An 18,578-nucleotide genomic window follows, 5' to 3' on the forward strand; every position below is an offset into this window, starting at 1 on the left:
AGGAAATAGTCTACTTTCAACAGCTTCTTTAGCAACCCACTACCTTAAAAAGGAAGTAGCTATCAGTTCAGCATCTTAAGAGTAATGTAAAGAAGAAAAAAAAAAGTGCAGTCAGGCAAAAATGTAAAAAATTCAATATTGTAGTTTTATCATGTTGAATTTCACATTTGAGAACAGGCTAAGTGTGGAAGAGCCCTTATGTGCACACAACTGTATCCAAATAGCTAAACATTGCCCTGCTTACAAGGTAGGTTGAATGGTCGCAGAGGGCCTAAGAAATAGTGGGTCTCTTTAATTCATCTTCCCCACAAAAGAGACCCCACTGTTTCCACATCCCAAATACAGCTCTTCATTTGTAATTTTTACACTCTCCACAGGGACAAACTGACAGCTTTAATTACCATCAATGACCATCAAGGACATGGTGGAAATTCTTGAAGATATTCTCCCATGGTTTGTGTTCTTGACATTTTATTTACAGTTTTTGGCAAATGAATCCTGAAACCACACAATTAGATCATTTTACATTCATGATCGATTATACAACTAAGGCAAAACCATTTCTCTAAAACTGTTGTGATTTTACAGAAAACCAAAAGTAAATTTTCTGTTACACAGATAATAATGTTAATTTTCTTCTTAAATCCTATTCCTTTTTAAGTACTAATTTTATAAAACTCAAATTAATCAAATAGTACATGATATGTGAATATAGTTAAAACTAATAAAGGATATTTTCCACTTAGGTTTTTCTTGTAAAACAAAAATGGAGTGAATGCACCCATTCATTTTCTATTTCAGGAGACTTCATCCTTCAGGAACTTTCAATTCATACTCAGTTGCTACCTTGTGATTTATAAGATATCAAAGCAGACTGAGAGAAAAAGTACCTAATCAAAAGATGGACACGAAAATATAGACAAATATTTCTTTAAGATACCCATTCAATATTTAAATTACTTAATTATGATAAACTAGTAAGTGTAATAGTTCATCATTCATAGTGAAAAAACAGAACTCTTCAGTATAGCACTTTTGTAAATCCCAAATACTTCATCCAAAAGCATTCAAAGAGTTTTAAGAAAATAATGAACCTAAAAATGAGTTATTCTGCATCCAAATTTTGGTAGATCATTTCACAAATATATCAAAAAGAAAATAGCAGACCAGGTACTAATATTAAGAAATTCTGTTACAGCAAAATCACTGTGGAAATAATAAAGCTTTTATAATAGGCAGTGGTTGAACTGACCCTTTCTCCAAGCTGGAAAAGGGAGATCACTTAGTTGACAACTCAGAGGTTAGAACCAAATATGGGAGATTACTCTTTCTTGGTAAATGCATAGAACTTAGTCATAACCCTGAGAGATGAAGATACTGACACACCCAGCCCTTTTTCTAAAACTGAGAGCAGCAGAGATCTGATGAATAACTAGTAGACAAAAGCAGTGATCTCTGAAATATAGGGTACATTACCCTAGGGTGGAGAGGATATTCTGAATATTTAGCAACTAATCAGAAAGGATACCAGTTAACAAATAGTCATCCCAGTACAAATCAGACCTTCCTCCTGAGAGCACATAAATACTGCTCCAGTCAGCCAGGTGGCCTCACTTTCTGAATCACTTGTATCACATCTCCTAAATGGACTCAGGGAACATCCCATGTCATTTTAACTAATCTCATTCACGCAAAATCCTCAAATTTTTACAATGGATTTTTTTAAAAGTTTTCTGCAAGAAAATTGCAGGATATGGACAGTCAAGCAGAAGTAATCAACAAGAAAATGACAAATCTAGCTCTTCTGCTTCTAGTAAAAACTCTTTGTTAACCATAGTATGAAAAGGGAGAAAAAAGGATCAACTTAATGAGAGCTGACCTAAAGTTGACAAACAAAATTGAGATTATCAGTAAAGTTATTTAACTATGGGCTTAAGTCCACTACTGATAATGATGTTCTGCATGGAGAAATATACCACATGTTCTCTCTTTGCTGGTTTTGGGAGATTTTTTTTTTTTTTTTTTCAGTTCTAACAGTCATTAAAATGAATTTTAAAAATAAATGAAAATAGATCAGAACTCCAAAATAACAAAATTATTTAAAACCTGTGTTTAATTCATCTTTACCTAATTATTCTTTCCTTGTTTTATACTGTACAATACCTATATCTATATAGTGAATTAATAAATATATATTATGAAAATGTATAACAAATTTTTTGTCACAAATATTTAGAAATCACCAATTTAAAACCTAAAATTCACGAGGTAAATAGGCTGGGAAATGCAATCTTATAAAGGCCATGAAACTGCATTTCGGGTTTAGAGAGCCATGGAAAGTGAAGTAGACTAAAACTTAAGAAATATTTGAGGTAGGACGCAAAGAATTCATCAAATTGAAGAGAAATGGGAAACTGACGTTGATAGTACCTAATTAGTAAAGAAATAATTAATATGTAAATTATTAATAAAATATGAATAACCAATATAGAAGTTAATATATAAATCTACAAATACAACTTATAATGCCTTAAGCCTAAATATAAACTAAAAATATCAAAATATCACACTTAATTTCATGTAACTTATTTTAACTAATGATTTGACAAGAAAAACAGCAAAAATAAGTTCTAAAAGCAGTTTCAGTATGCTTCTAGAAAACTTATTTCAAGCTGGTACAGTGGTGCATGTCTGTAATCCCAGCAGCTCAGAAGGCTGAGGGAGGAGGATCACAGGTTCAAGGCCAGCCTCAGCAACTTTGTGTACCCTAAGCAACTTCGTAAGACCCTGTCTCAAAATAAAAAATAAAAAGAGAGCTGGGTCTGTGGGTCAGTGGTTAAGCAACCCTGGCTTTAATCCCTGGTACCAGGAAAGAAAAAAAAAAAAACTTCATTCTGTAAAACATTTATTTCTCATATTCCCACTGCCAACAGAACTAGCTATCAGAGTACCAGAGTACAACTGGTCTTTAATTCACCACAATCATACAACACACACGTACTGTACTTGCTTTCACTTTTTAAAATATTGTTTTTCTAAAAAGTAATTATGATCATAATATTGCCAATGTCTTAAAGTTTCAATTCACAAAAAAAAAAAAAAAAATGTCAAGTGTCCAGGCAGTATCCTAACTTTCAAAATGACATTAAGTGAACATCCTCCTCCACACTGATGTACTGCATTCACTCATCAAATCAGTTCATTTTCCTCAAAAACATGAATGCTCACAGAAATATTTGTAAACTTAAAAAAAAAAAAAAAAAAAGCCATGCAGATAAATCTTATCTGCAAACACATTCCCCCAAACTAGGGCACATTTACTACCACTTCCACCTACCCAACTATCAATAGTACAGTGGGCGGTGGGTTAAAACTAATACAACACCATTTAGTTTGTTCTGCATTTACACCCAAGCAATTCACATTAATGATGTGAAAGAACACTTAACAGACAGCTTAAGTTTTCAAATTAGCAAGAGAGAGAGAAAAATGACTCAGAACAAGCATCCTGCATTACCAAACGCACTTTACACATTTATCCTGTTAAGTGTAGCTTAGTTTTGATGATTTACAATGCTGGGTTCTTACTCAGTTTTGTAAGCATAATAAAGTCTCAGTAATCTCAGCCTTCCCCATAGCACCCTGCTATTAAATCTTTGTTGAGAAGTGTGATGAGACCCCTCTGGCTTCTAGCCCTCCCCACCCCCTGAGGGAATTGGCAAGAAATGATAGGGTTTGTGGATTAGTAAAATGAGAGGTTCTCTGTGCTTTTCCTTCTTTAAATATATATTTTGATAATCTGTCTTCTGCATCAGAGAGTCCCAACAGCATTAGAGTGTTGATTCCCCTCCTTTCCCAGCCTCCAGGAAAAAGACGGCAAGGCCGGAGCCAGGCAGGTGGTTTTCATCTATGGCTAAAACTGAAGAGTGGGATTTAATTTTTTCCTTCACCTTTCCCCCAATTCCTTCAATCAAGGACAATATGTAATCTCCTTACACATGCTGGATTGTGAACTAAAGGAAAATTGTACCATGAGACAAAGATGACAGAACTCATCTGCAATTTACCTTGTCCCTTGCTAGCTTTATGGGCTGTTTTGTCCTTTCTAATGTCAAGGATGCTTGTCCAGATCAGTATCCACATTCCAGAATACCCCTCAGAGACAGATTCCATGAACTGTGTGTGTGACACCCTCACTCTAAATCCCTACAACCCTTTCTGGATCCTCAAGCTGATTTTCCTTATGATCTGGCACATTCTCAATCCTCAAACTGATTTTCAAATCTGAGGCTAGGATTGACCATCTTATTCTACTTTTGACCTTCATCTTCAAAGGCCTAGACTGGTCATTTGGCAAAAATGTACCAGGATTTCAAGTTTTCTAGTGTGAAATAAATGTTTTCCTTGAGTCAGACTCTAGAAGGGATGTGCATCACCCTTAGGGAGGGAAGTCACCAAACAAATAGATCTGAAGTTACCAAGAGGAAGAAGCTGGGCAGGGTTCCTATGGCCTTCTCAGAGCAGAACCACACGGAGTAGCCCCATAGGCCTCAGACAATGGAATACCTGTTTTCTGTTATTTGCAAATCAACCAGTTGCAAGGCTTCTTTCTCTTCAAATTCTACTCTATAATTAACCATCCAGTTCTCAGAATGCCCTCTTTCTTCATACAAATTATTCTCAAACTGGGTAAAGTCAAACATCTAGGTAAAAACCTAAAAGATTAACAGAAGGGAAGCCACAAGGATCAAAGAACATGCTGAAAAGGCTTAGAAGAGTCTATGAAACGGCGGGGGGATGTAGCTCAGTGGCTTGTGCTTAGTATTCATGAGGCCCTGAGTCCCATCCCTAGCACTGCAAAAAAAAAAAAAAAAAAAAAAAAAAAAAAAAAAAAAAAAAAAAAAAAAAAGTCTAGGGAACACACAGGGAGAAAGGATGGGGAGGAATATGGACAAGGAAGTAAAGAGTCGTAGTGTCCAAGAACCAGAGGCAAATTTACAAAGATACAAAGGGGCCAGATGAAGACGGAATGCAAAAGAACAATGAATATAAAAAGAGAAAAATCAAGAGGGGGAAAAAAGAAAAATACAAATACCCTCCTTTGATAAACGCAGCCCCTTTTCAGTTGAAAGAGAAAACAAAAAAAGGACCAAGAGAGTAAACTGAAGCCGGAGGCAGCAAAGGTCAAGCAGTTCTGAACCAGGGCAGCCAGTCCTTTCCTACGCTCTTACACCAACCAGGTCTGAACCAGGGAGAAGGCAGACATCTCCTGACTTTTTAAAAATAAAATGCTTCCAAGTGCCCTTCATCTTTTCCAGATCAGACTTCCTCAACCAACTCAAATTTCAACACCTTCGACAAATGTGAATGACTCCCAATTTTCTCCCTGTCCCTCCCCTTTTTGTTCTCTCCCCACCTTCCACTTTGGCTTTGCCTCCTGAATCTACCTTCACCCCCAAATCATCCTGAACAACAGCAAACAGGAGCCAGGCTCTTCAGATGCACTCTTTCCTGACATCTGTTTCCATAAGTTGCCTTTGTTTGTTGACCTTGGGTTAAAATGTAATGGTGATGTGAACACAGGACAGCTTCCCTGCTTTTAGAAAGCTGAAGAAAAAAAAATTAACCAAATATTTTATTAGGTATTTTTTAGGAAAACAATATTTAACCCATAAATATTATCTTCACCACACTATGTGCAGAAAATCCAACTTTATTTTTTGAAAATCCAACTTTTACCACACAGATATTATTTAAGTTGTATGAGACAGAAATAAGTTTTTATTTCTCGCCTACTTCATAGGACTGAACAGATAACTATAAGGCAGGTACTCCATAAAAAGTAAACACTAAATGGAACTTGAAGTTTGGGTTTTTTAAATTATTTGGATTTTAACATAGCCTAAGGCTGGGGGTATAGCTCGCCTAGCATATATGAGGGCCTGAGTTCCATTCCCAATACCACAAAATTAAACAAATTAATAAAAATTTAAAAATAAAGTAACCCTAAACATAAGAAATGACCCATTCTTCCCTTCAATAAGATTTCTTTCTAGCTTAGTGTACACTGAACAGGTCAGCTGGGTTTACAGGCTCAAGTTCCTATGGCTTGACCCTAACATGAGTGTTGATTCTACCCAAGTAAAGCTTCTTTTAAAGTCCTAGCCAGCCCACATTAAAGAATATCTTACTCATTTGCATTTAACAGAGTTTCCTCCATAATATATTTTGATGAAAACAAACATTAAATCAAGTCAATTGAATGTGTGTGAGCTAGAAAATGTAAACACCCATAAAGTATACCAGTACACACCCAACAAAATGTCAACCTTTAAGAGATGGACATCATAGTGAGGATGTACAGGACTAGACCTCCATGGTGCTGGTGAGAGTGTAAAAGGGCATGACCATTTTGGGAATGGGTTCAGAAGTTTTTCATACAGAGAGAAGTATCCTACCCCCATTCCCTCTTTCAAAGATCCAGCATTTCTACTCCTATGTTCTTAATCCAAGAGAAATAAAACACATGTCCACAAAAATATCTATATAAGAATTTGATTCATAATAGCCAAAAACTAAAAATAACCAAACTGTCCATCAACAAGAGAAGAGAAAACAAACTGGCATATTCGAACAGGAGTGGTAGTAGTATTCATTCATGCTGCATACTACTCAGCAATAAAAAGCCACACACTACTATGCCAAGCAGAGTGGCACACGCCTGTAACCCCAGGCACTTGGGAGGCTGAGATGGGAGAATCTGGAGTATGAGGCCAGCCTGGGCAACTTCACAAGAGCTGGTTTTCAAACTAAAAGAAAAAGGAAAGAAACATACTATGTAGATACACAAAAACATGAATAAATCTCATTGATAGACCAAACCAAAGAAGCTGGGAAAGAATGCACAACATATGATTCCATTTGTAAAAGGTAAAACAAATCTATGGTTTAAGAACTTAGAAACTGGTTACTTCTGATGGAGAATTATTGATCAGCGAGGAATATTTGGAAAATTCTGGGGTGCAAAAAATTATATCTAAAGAGGAATGTCATATGGATTTATGCATTTTGACAAAATTCATCAAGTTATATATGTATTAATTTCACTAAATGTGGCATTAAAATTTATAGCATTTCTAATTATAAACAATATTGAATTCTAGTGAGTTGGTTTGTTTACTTTGGTAGTACAAGTTAGCAATTTTGAAACTATTTAATGTGTATTTTAGATTCTAGCAAATGACTGACCACTCTGAAAATGATGGCAGTCAGGTTTTCAGCTATTAAAGAGGGCAGATACCAATATAGAAAAGAAAAAGACTAGGTAGGATGTATCTGAGATATTGGATTGAATTTGAGGTCTCAATATGAACTCAAGGCAAAAATATACATGTGTGTACGTACTTACACATGTGTGAATTTTGTCAACTATATTATGTGTGTATTATATCTTATATTAAGTATGCACATACATTTCTAATTCTGCTAGCTAAGAGGTCTATAGACAATGGTGCATTTGTAGCAATGAGTACATTATAGTACTTATATCTTGAGGTATAACTACCTTGTCCTCTTAAATGAACCAGGTCTTCTTAAATAAATAAATAAAACAAAATTTCTGCTTCTAAAACTGAGTAAGTCCTCAAACAATGAGAGACATTAAATAGACACAGGATCCAGTTTGAATGTACTCTGTTGATAAAGACTAGGGCAAGATAAGAATCAAAATATTGATACTAATGAATTATGACCTACTGAATTTACTGAATTAAATAAAAATCCTAAAGTCCATGGTAATATGAATAAATTAAGAACAAAAGAATAAGAAAGGAAACTGCTGCAGGCCAACTAACATCAGCAATTATGGAATTACAATGGATACAAAAAAAAAAAACAGGTTAAAGTTTTATGAAGTTGGAGATATTTACATAGTATCAAAGTATGTTCCCATAAAGTATCTTTGTACTGTACACAAAGGGAAATGGTAACTTGACATTAGAGAAAGTTGGCAGTGGTCACTTTAAACAAGAATTCAATGTTAACATCACCAACTTTGGAAAAAACCAACATCATGTACTTCCTGAGGTACTGAAAAGGACAATGACATCACTTTGCTGTCACTGTTATAAGTATATAACCTGAATATAACAATGAGGAAACATCAGGCAACCCAAATTGATGGGCAGTCTATAAAGTAAATGCAGGTACTCTTCAAAAATGCCCTGATCAAGAAAAACAAAGAAAGGCTAAGAGGTCATTCCAGATTAAAAGAGGCAGAAGAGGCATGACAATGAAATTTTATCCATGATTCCAAATCCTGGATGAGGGGGGAATAAACTATCAAGGTCATGTTCAGAACTTAATTTAATTTCACTTAAATTACTTAAAATTAAATACAGATTGTGAATTAAGTGAATGTATGTATTAGTGTTGAATGTCAAACTTTCTTGAATTTGATAAATACACTGCCATGATATAGAAGAATGTATCAGTTCATAGGAAACACAAAGGATGTACTTGTGGAAGTAGGGGTGATGTCTTGAACCTTTTCTTAAATGATGACAAAAGAAATGGTAAAGGGAAGGGAGAAAAGAAGGGAGGAAGAGAGAGAAAGGGAGAGATCAAGTACATGAATGATAAATGAGGTAAAATGTAAGTATATGTGATAAATAGTATATGTGAAAAATGTTATTTATATAATTTTTTGAAGTTAGCAATTATATCAAAATAAGTTACCCCCACCAAAAAATACATAAGACCTTCAAAAAATATGAACGTGGTCCATATTTATCATTCCAAAAAATCATAATGAGCTTTCCAAAAGGAAGATTCCATGGCCTTATAAAGTTGCTCGCTATAATTCCTTCTTGAAGAGCCACAATACATGTTAATAAAGAATCCTATTTAACTGTACTTAATCCAATATTTCTACAATAATCTCTTCAGGAACTTTGTTAAAATGGAACACCCATTATAATCTTACAAAATATATTCTGTGAAAAATAGTGGAACCATTTGTCCAGTAAATTCACTTCCTCTGCACAGTTAATTGAAGAAAGATCTGTGCTAGGAAAATGAGAGGGAGAAATGTATGTACATACATACACCCACCCACACACACACACATACACACACTCACAGGAGTGAACTCAATTCAAACAGGAAGAGAAAAACAACAAGTATATAAAAATAGACATCTATCTAACATTCCTACCCAAGCACATCAAGAGCATGCTTGGAGGTTATACAGTCATCCTCCTGGTATCTGGTTGTTCTAGAACCACCCCCAGCAGATATCAAAGCTCGAGGACATTCAGTTTCTTATAAGAAAGGGCATAGAATGTATACACATCTTCGTGTATACTTTACATCATCTCTATTACTTATGATACCTAATACAATATATGATTCATAAATAGTTGTTCTACTATATTATGGAAGGAAGAATGACAAAAGTTTTAAATGTCTGAACTTTTTTAGGACAGATGCTTTTTCATTCCCAAATATTTTTGATCCATACTTCACTGAATTAATGGATGCAGAATCCAAGGCAATGAGTTTTAAAGAAGGTTGATATTCAACAAACTGAGTTTCTGTTTCATTCAGTCATTACATTGAACATACTATTCTTCATGTGATTTTAAATCTGACTCTTCCAATGAACTGTATAGTGGAAAGCTTGCAGGCTTAATGAGTACCTATTATAGACCTGGCACTGTGCTAGGCCCAGAAAATTTGGTGATGAATAAGATACAGTTCCAGCCATCCATGAGTTCTCAGTCCAATGAGGGAGTTAGAAAAGGAAACCCATTCAGAGAGGACTGTGGTATCAGGGCTGAAGGCATAGCTCAATTGTAGAGCATGTGCTCACATGTGTGAGGTTATGAGTTCAATTTCTAGCACCAAAAAAGCATAAGTGTCAGATTTTATGGGGACACAAATTCAGGCAGAGAGGGATTAGGATGTTTCCTTGAGGAGACAATATTGAAGCTAAACTAAGTAAATGCACGCCAAAATTTCTTTAGAAAAATGTTCAAAAGACTTTAAAAAAATAAACTTTAGTTATTTAATATTACATTCTGCTCTTGCATGGTATCACTGCAGTAAGAAAAAAAGAAAAGAAGGTAAAAGAAAAAGGAAGCACATCCACTAGCTATTAAAATCTAGGTGGTTGTAATTCAAAATCTAAAATGGACTTTAACACTGGGGTTACTTCAAACAACCATCCTGAAATTCTTGCAAAAGCACCTTTAGACTTACCTAGGATTTCAAGTATAGGAGTAAAATAATTGGAAAAGAAAAATCACACAGAGGAACAAACAGAAAAAATCAGAAATAGAACAGTCTGAGAAGACAAGAAGCGCTAAGTATTGTTTACCTGTCAGCTGACATTGATTAATCTTGTGTTCTGTGATATCGCTCAGTGATTCAAACACCTGGAGGCAACTGTCGCAGCTGTGCACAGCTTCGTCTTCCAACTCCTCCCCGTCTTCCGGCCTCTTCTTACAATCTATTGCCTCTCCATCTTCAGTCTTGTCTTCAAGTTTACAGTTGGGGTCTGAAAGAAAACCAAGACTGTAAGTATGGGGTTTACAGACAGGTTCTTTTAAAGTAACATTTAATCTTCTTGCTACCAAAAACAGAAACACCATTTTCCTTGAAGCTGCAGTAAGAGAGTTTCATTGCAGATTTCATCACAGAAGGATCAAAAGTGAACCTTCCCTAAAATTTGTCAGTTTTTGATGATTAAAGGAGTTCGTCCTTTTTCCCCACTCTGCAGCCCCTTTCCTACCTCTTTCTACCATCTAGTCTCTTCCTACCATCAAATAACCCGTCCACCCATAAGGTTAACTCTGTCATTTTTTTTTCCCCACAGCCTTTTAGGAGTTTTTTCTTAAGAGAGATAAATCACCTCTAAAATTAAACAGTCTCCAAAGTAAAGGGGGGGGGGGAGAACCACTGTGCTTAAGAATGAACTTCTTTTCTGTTAAATATATTCTTTCATGGGAAATTACCAGAATTAAACAAAAGTCTAGAATAAGCTAAGCTAATTACCATAGGCACAAAATTGACCTTTACTCATAAGCTGGTCAAAACACACAGTTACTCCATTATTTGTTAGATGGCAATAGCAAAACAAGCTGTACCACACAGCAAAACAGTCTTTCAAACACAAACTCAAGTGCAAATACATCAGTATGTCTTTTGTTTTCAAAATTATGAGAAAAAAAGAAAATATATGAAGAGCCATTATGAATCATAATCAAATCAGCAACTTGAATTGGCATTATCAATGTTGAAAAGTCAAATGTTGTGAAAACTAAATATAGTTCCATTTGAGCGCTAAGAATAATACACAAACAGTAGGGGAAAGAAAAGGGTAAAGCTTATATACTGCTTTTACTTAGGGTTCAATAAATAATTCTTTTGTTGTTATTTGTGCAGTGCTGGGGACTGAACCCAGGGCCTTGCATGTGCAAGGCAAGTGCTCTACCACTGAGCCACATGCCCAGTCCTCAATAAATACTTTCTACTATTGATGCTGTCCTGTAACTCATTCTGGAGAAGTGACACCCCAAAACCCTGGTGCCTTTGCTCCTCTTCAAGGAAAGAGTGGAGGTGGGAGAGAGGAGAAGGGGAGAGGGAGAGAAAAAGAGTATGACTCTCTAGGAGAAATTAGGATAATATAATCAGTGACTTAATTTTATGGGATACTAATTTCTAATTGCAAAAAGTCCTCCAAAGTCAGAAATAAATTATGTTTCAAATCAAACTAGAGATTTCTATTTTCTATAAGACCTTGACTAACCAATGCAACAGTTACCAAAAAGTTATACAAGATACCTAAAAATATACAAAGCATTATCTATAGTCCTATTTCATTATATGACTATGATATTAATTTTAATCTAACTACAATATATTTGATGCTTTAAACGAAAATATATTTAATATTCTAAATGTTTTATGAAGATTGTAATGTTACATCCAAAATTCCACATAACCAAAAACAGTCAAGTATTTTAGAGAGGAATCCACCATTCATCCCGCTGTCTGAAAGTGCATCTTGCTACCTTACATGTAACACGCATCAGCATGTAACACGCTTCAACATGTAGCATGCTTCCAGGAACCCAACTTCTACAAGTCACTTATTCATCTTTTTTTGTGTCTGGCAGTTGTTTCAAAGCCTTTCCTTGCTTCTGCAATGGACTTAACTCTATCACCACCCTTCAAATGATTCATATGCCCAAATCAACTCATTTCATCATATATAACCCTCTTTCAGGTTCGTGAATAAAGCAGAATTCCCATCTCAAAGAGCAAGTAGTTTTGTTTGTTGTTGTTGTTGTTTTTAACATAGTATTTAAGTAAATTGGTAATTTGGGTTGATTTGCCATCTGGAAAATTATTATCTCAATGCTCTACACAGTGCCCATTTCAATATACTGGGATTCAGACTGCTTGTTCCTGGGGGAGTAATCAAAGGATCTTTTCCGTTTGTCTTGTGCTTTGCCCAGCACAGCACCATCTCCAGGTAAGTGCTTAGTAAATATTATTTAGTGATGGTTAAAAAGGGAAGAAGGAAAATAAGAGAGAGAGTGAGTTCCTTAAAATGTCCTGTATTAGTATTTTTTTGCTAACAGGAATAGACTAGTTACCTCCAAATTTAAAAAGATCTACATTTTCCAAAATTGACACTATAAGACCCATTGCATTTGAGTCTCCTGCTTTTAAATGTTTCATCTAAAGCTACAGACACAACAAATGGGTAATGGTCCAAAGATGTTCCAAAAACTAAAGCCAAGTGGTAAAATACTGCCAAACTAGAGAGCAATTCAAGAAAATAAATAACTGTCCCCACTATTGCTAAGTGTCCCCCATGCCACTAAATACTTGTTGGGAAGCAGCAGGCACACTCTGAATATTCTTAGTTGTTTAGCATGAGTTTCCAGTTTCTCAAAAAACTGACAGCACTCAGGGAAATGTGGGTGTTAGGTCTGAATTTTAATATGATTATTTAAATGCTACACATCAAGTTTGCAGACCTGTTTGTTTTTAAATAAGGAGATTCTCTGAATACTTCAAATTGTATGCCAAGAAAAATGATAAAAACTCACCTTCCTTATTATTCAAGAATATGAGCACTTTACACAAATCTAATATCAAGAATACCAAACAAATGTGAATGCCTGATGCTTTCACTCTTAAAAGCTGAAGAATGACCCAGCCCATGTTTCTGACACTACGGCTAGTTATTAGAATGAGGGTCATTTTAACACTAATAAAAATGTTTTTGCTTCCACTTCTGCATTTACAGATAGAACCCTTTGGGGACTGAAGTCAGTCAAGCTTATTCACTTCTGCTGCAACTTTAGGATGCATGCTCCAGCCAACTGGCGAATTTGTTTTTAGGTCAACACTTAAGCGGGACCCTCTGGGAGGTGGGTTCGATTATAGCCTATGATGCCTTAGCGTAATGAGTACTAGAATCTCAGTCTGTCTCCTTGTAAGGAGATTTTTCCAACCTTCGCTTTCATGAGAAATTCTTTCTTGCCCATTCAAAAGATGTGTTTATTTATGTTAGGGGTTTCCGTTCCTAATGCCAGTTGATGTAGGAAGATTCTAGAAAGCTTACATTGTCAACCATTTCTTTCCCACAGGTGGCTACACTTCAGTAATTGCACATGGCCTTAGTGATGTAGTTTTTATAAAGTCCTTTGAGAGCCAATCATAAAAAATAATTGTATTACTCTGCTAGCCATTCAAACCTCTGACTTCAACCTAAGGGGTTATAAATACAAGGTCCATGCCTGTAAGTGCTGCCCTGCCCCCAGCACCACTGCATGAAGGACAATTGTTCTTCCAACTACATTGTTGGCTATAAACCCACTCAAAGGGCAATATTTTAAAATATCCCCATACCCCCTACAGGGCAACTGCAAAGCCCGTCTTGGCTGCAGGCACTATGCTCTCCTCTGCCCTAAATGGTGCAGCTCAGGCATGTTGCATCCATCACAAATGATCTCACCTGCTCAACCAACTTTCCAATTCACCCCTTCCAAAGGGTGCCATGGAACACTGGGTTTACAGTGTTCTGATGCGAATCAAAGGCTGAATTTTGGAATACAGACACAATTATTATTACTAAAATAAATGGCAACATCCTGTTTCCAATTCTGTTAACATTACCTAGAAATGAGAATTTAAAAGAGGTATGATTTTCCCCTTATTATGTTCTCTGGCAGGTAGTTCTTTCCTTCTTCTCATCCTCCTCTTCATAAGGATTGTTATTGCTTTAACTTGGTTTAATAAAATTACAACTTTGGGGAAAATGAAAAATTGCACTGGCTTAAAAGTGTTGGGAGGCAATAAACCCATGGACTTCAATTAATTTCAAGTGTGGGATCAGTTTAAGGCCAACCAGCAGAAATTCTATTCTGTCCATGTAAAAATGAGGTTTCACCACATTTACTTTTTATAACCTATATAAAAGTCAAGTAAAAGTAATGAATATCTAAAAGCCATCTCAGTGGACTGGCAAAGACTATCTGTATTCTTGAAACTCATCTTACATATTTCTCTCTTTGCAAAAAGGATCCCATGCCTGATCAAAGCTAAAATGTCAAACTACTGAGAGAACGGCCCAATTTCCAATCCATTTCACTGCCTAGAAATGGACCTCCTTCCAAGCCACTTTTGCATGGAAAAGCACTGGCAAAAGAAAGAAAAACTAAGAGATCATGTGGTTATAATTATTACCAGGCAAGGAATATTTCTGCAGCTCAGTGGTAAAGTAAAACTCTGTCGCTCTCTGCTCCCAATAGTGTCCATCGCAAAACAACTGCCTCATTAAATCTCTGCAGTAAGATTAATATGCCGTAGCTGCACTACATTTATAACTTGGTACTCTATAAAAAGCACATTTAATGGTAAGAGCCAGAGCCTAGATACAAAGTATTACTATAAAAACTTCTGGCAGCGAGTGCACAGTGCAGGCCCTCGTCCTTCTTGCAAGAGATATAAATGAGGCTTTTCCTGGTTAATTCCAAGCATGAAGCCCTACCTTAGAAAACAGAGTCTGTTTTTATAAGAGTGGCAGAAACACAAGATTCTAAGGATGATGTAAACATGAATACAAGAAGATTACTTAACAACTAAGGTTGGCAAGAGATGAATGAACCCAAAATACTCCACTTATGCACACACACAAACTTAAAACTAGACCATTTCCTAACATTTTGTTCTCTAGTCATAGCCAGTTTTTCACCAAATTAAACAACCAGGGCATGAATTACTCAATCTTAAATCAACCAACACACTGCCAAGTGAGTTCAAGAAACCACTGAATAAAAAAAAACGTAGCTCTAAAGAAACAGTATTGGTTTTATTGTGATGACCATGACCTCCTGGATCTTAATTACCTACAACTACAAAAAATAAATATTGAAGAAAAAGTGGTTCTAATACCACATTACTAGTGGAGTAGTAAAGACAAAAAAGAGCTTTGTCATTTTATAAAGTATCTAAAGATATCTTCTTTTAAAAAGGCACTAAAAGCCAGTGTCTTATATTTGGGAACTTTACGCTAGGTAAGTAAACAAATTATTTATATAAATACATTCCACACTCAAATCTCCCCCAGATCACTACAATGATGACTAACAACCTAATATCAACAACCTTCTTGTGCCAAAAAATAACTTATTGTCTAATGTTGTATTTAAATTTCACATATGTACAGGTAACTAAATGTGTAGGTTTACTGACATATTTAGAAGCCCCATCCCTGAAAAGAAAATCAAAGACTACCTATACAAATCAAACCTGGTCTGAAAATACTTCTTCCCTACACATGCATCAAATCATATTCACTGTTTCTCTTTATACTTTTTAAGAACAGAGGAAAAGTTACCTTCAGGTTACAAAGAGTTAATGAGGAACAGAAAGTCTTCCCAGTTTTCAAAAACCAAAGGGCGGGATCATTATTTTGTGCTTTCTGGGCTCTAGATATGCATTCTAACTTGAAATCCCATAAGATGAAAACAGATTTAGGGAAAATAAATCGCACACTGTTATAAAATGGCAAGCAGGCTCTAATGAAGGATTGCAGCATTGCCAGACTGTGCAGCCTTCTGTCCCACCACTTGCCTGCTGGTCTGCTGTCTCATTTTTTTTTTCTTACTGTCAACAAAAGGTAAACAAACAAACAAAGCAAAGCAATCAGTGGGATGGCTAGGAATGAGCACCCAAGGGCTGCAGCCTCATCTTAGAAGAAGAGGGATGTCATTCCAGGTAGAGAGTACCAACAGGTCCAAAGAGCACAAGTAGTCAAAGTTAAGAGGATGCTCTTCTTGGTTTTTTGTTTTTGTTTTGTTTTGTTTTTCGTTTTTTGCAATTTTTGTTTTTCAAACACTAAATTCTTGAAAGTGACTACATTGTTTTCTAGAAGGAGAGGAAGCCCATTTTCATCTATTCATTCCTTTGTCTACAAAATCTTCTCAGACAGAATGAATTATCTCCACATTTAAAAAAAAAAATCACACTGCTGAAGGTTAGAATTTCTGTGGTTTTGCTTGATTGTTCTACAGGTCTATCGTGGTCCTTGAAGACTAAAGAGAAATATCACAGATGCGCTATTATCAAGGAGAACATGCCAAACATGAATTTATTACCACTCTCTATCTACAATGAAATTCCTTGTAGGAGGATGCTGAGTGGAAAGAAATTAGCCTTGGGAGAGGTTTTTAAAAACACACACACATATACACTTTGGAACCAAATTAAAAGTTTCTCCTCTTCCCATCAAAAAATTACACACAAATACACACAAATTTCTATCTTCTACTTAGTCCCTCTTTAGCATAAAGTTAAAAAGATCCAAAAGAAGAAAGCAACTTCAGCACATCAACTTTCAAATAAAGTTAGAAACACAGTCCTACTTTAAGGTCAACTAATTTCAAAATGAATCACTATGGCTGTCTTATCACAACTTCAGTAAACAAATATTTACTGGGAATCTATGAGGTATTAGGCATTTGGCTAAGATCCTGCAGGTACAAAATCTAAGATGAACCTGGTCCCTGTCCAAAGAGCTTTGCATTCTGCTCTAGTTTCCAAACTAGCTGGTCCAAAGTAGGTTAGAGGTTTGGCGATACCTACGCTTTCAACCCTCAAGGTAGCCAGGGATAACCTGGAGTGACTAGAAATTATAAATCTGTTTCTCCTGCCTTGTGGGGTTTTGTCCACATACCCAAGTTTTCCATTTGAAATTTATCATTTTTCTGTGTATGTCATGATATGACAAGGCATGGCAAGCACTCTCATACAGGGAGATAAACAGATGAAAGAATCCATGAGTACAGAAAAAGGGACAGTGCTCAAATAGGGAAGCATCTAGATCAGGGAAGGAACATCTTACCAAACACAGAACAGCTCTAAGTTTTGAAGGAAAGATGGCACTGAGGACAAACAGAACACAGTTTTCCAAACCAAGGACATGTGAACAAAGCCACAAATGCATAAAGCAACATCATGCTTTCAAGGAAGTGCAAGTACTTCTGTGCCACTCAAATAAGGGGCACTGGACAGAGTACAAAGAGAGGGAGAAATACAGAGACCAGGCTGGAAAAGTGGCTAGGTCATGAAAGAACCACTGAGTGAAACATTCACATGCCAACCTCGGTCCTATGGAAATTTTAAGTAGGGAAGTGATTGATCTGGTTGACATTTTAGAAGATGTGCCATTGGTCATTGAGAGGATGGGATTGACAAAGACAAGACCAGGAAGACTAATACAGAACATAAGCCAGGAAAGAAGAGAAAGTGCAAACTATATCAGTGCAAAAAAGAAATAATCGTCCTGAAAATCTCTATGGAAACAGGATGTAGATTGACTACAGGTAAAAGAAAGTGGACCTGTCTCAGTATTTGCCAGGCATCAGGTTTAGCGAAGAAATTCCTAGAAATGAACTTGATGTATTGGTTTTAAAATGGGTATATTCATCCAGGCTAATGACTTACTTTTCTAGCTACTCTCATACCCAGGTTTTTTTTTTTTTCTTTTATTCATCTTCCTACTTGCCTAAATAGTGGCACATAAATGTCAAAGCTGGAGAAAATCTGGACAGAACTATCACGTCAGCTAACATTTTAATCTAGTGAAAGAGGTTTTCAGGAACACCAAAGACATTTATTAGGACTTAAGAGATCTTAAGTGAGTCTTCTACTTTAGTTTTATTTCAAACACACATAAGTTTGAAGAAAAATAAATATAAAACAAAAAGATACTAATTCTAATATCTCATTTGTATTTCATCTTTTAAGAAATTATTAACCATTATTTTAAGCAAGTTAACATGATTTTACATAACCCTTTTCATAAGACCAAGTAATAATGGTAGGCAACTACCATTACCAAAACCCTACCAGAGATACACACATGTTCCTGCCATGGTGTGATCCAGCTAAGGGGCACCCTGCCCAGAGCCTATCTTTTGCTGTTTGGATATGCAGCCTCCAAAACTGAGCCCAAATCAACCTCTTTTCTTAAATAAATAAATAAATAAATAAATAAA

The 18,578-nt window shown here is 35.8% G+C and overlaps 1 protein-coding gene across 5 annotated transcripts in view; it reads right to left on the minus strand.

The window, feature by feature from the left end:
* The window catches only part of Znf521 (zinc finger protein 521), a 270,000-nt gene that overhangs the window by 230,506 nt on the left and 20,916 nt on the right, over positions 1–18,578 (minus strand). For all 5 annotated transcript variants that reach the window (XR_007105183.1, XM_047526403.1, XM_047526401.1 and 2 more), the window contains one exon: positions 10,379–10,558. Coding sequence is in view for 3 of the 5 variants with exons in the window: in XM_047526401.1 (XP_047382357.1) it covers positions 10,379–10,558 (180 nt within the window). In the remaining 2 variants the exon portion in view is untranslated. The remainder of the gene's footprint in view (positions 1–10,378; positions 10,559–18,578) is intronic.

The sequence above is a fragment of the Sciurus carolinensis genome, chromosome 15 (assembly GCF_902686445.1).
Source record: "Sciurus carolinensis chromosome 15, mSciCar1.2, whole genome shotgun sequence".
In the NCBI taxonomy this organism is placed as follows: Eukaryota; Metazoa; Chordata; class Mammalia; order Rodentia; family Sciuridae; genus Sciurus; species Sciurus carolinensis.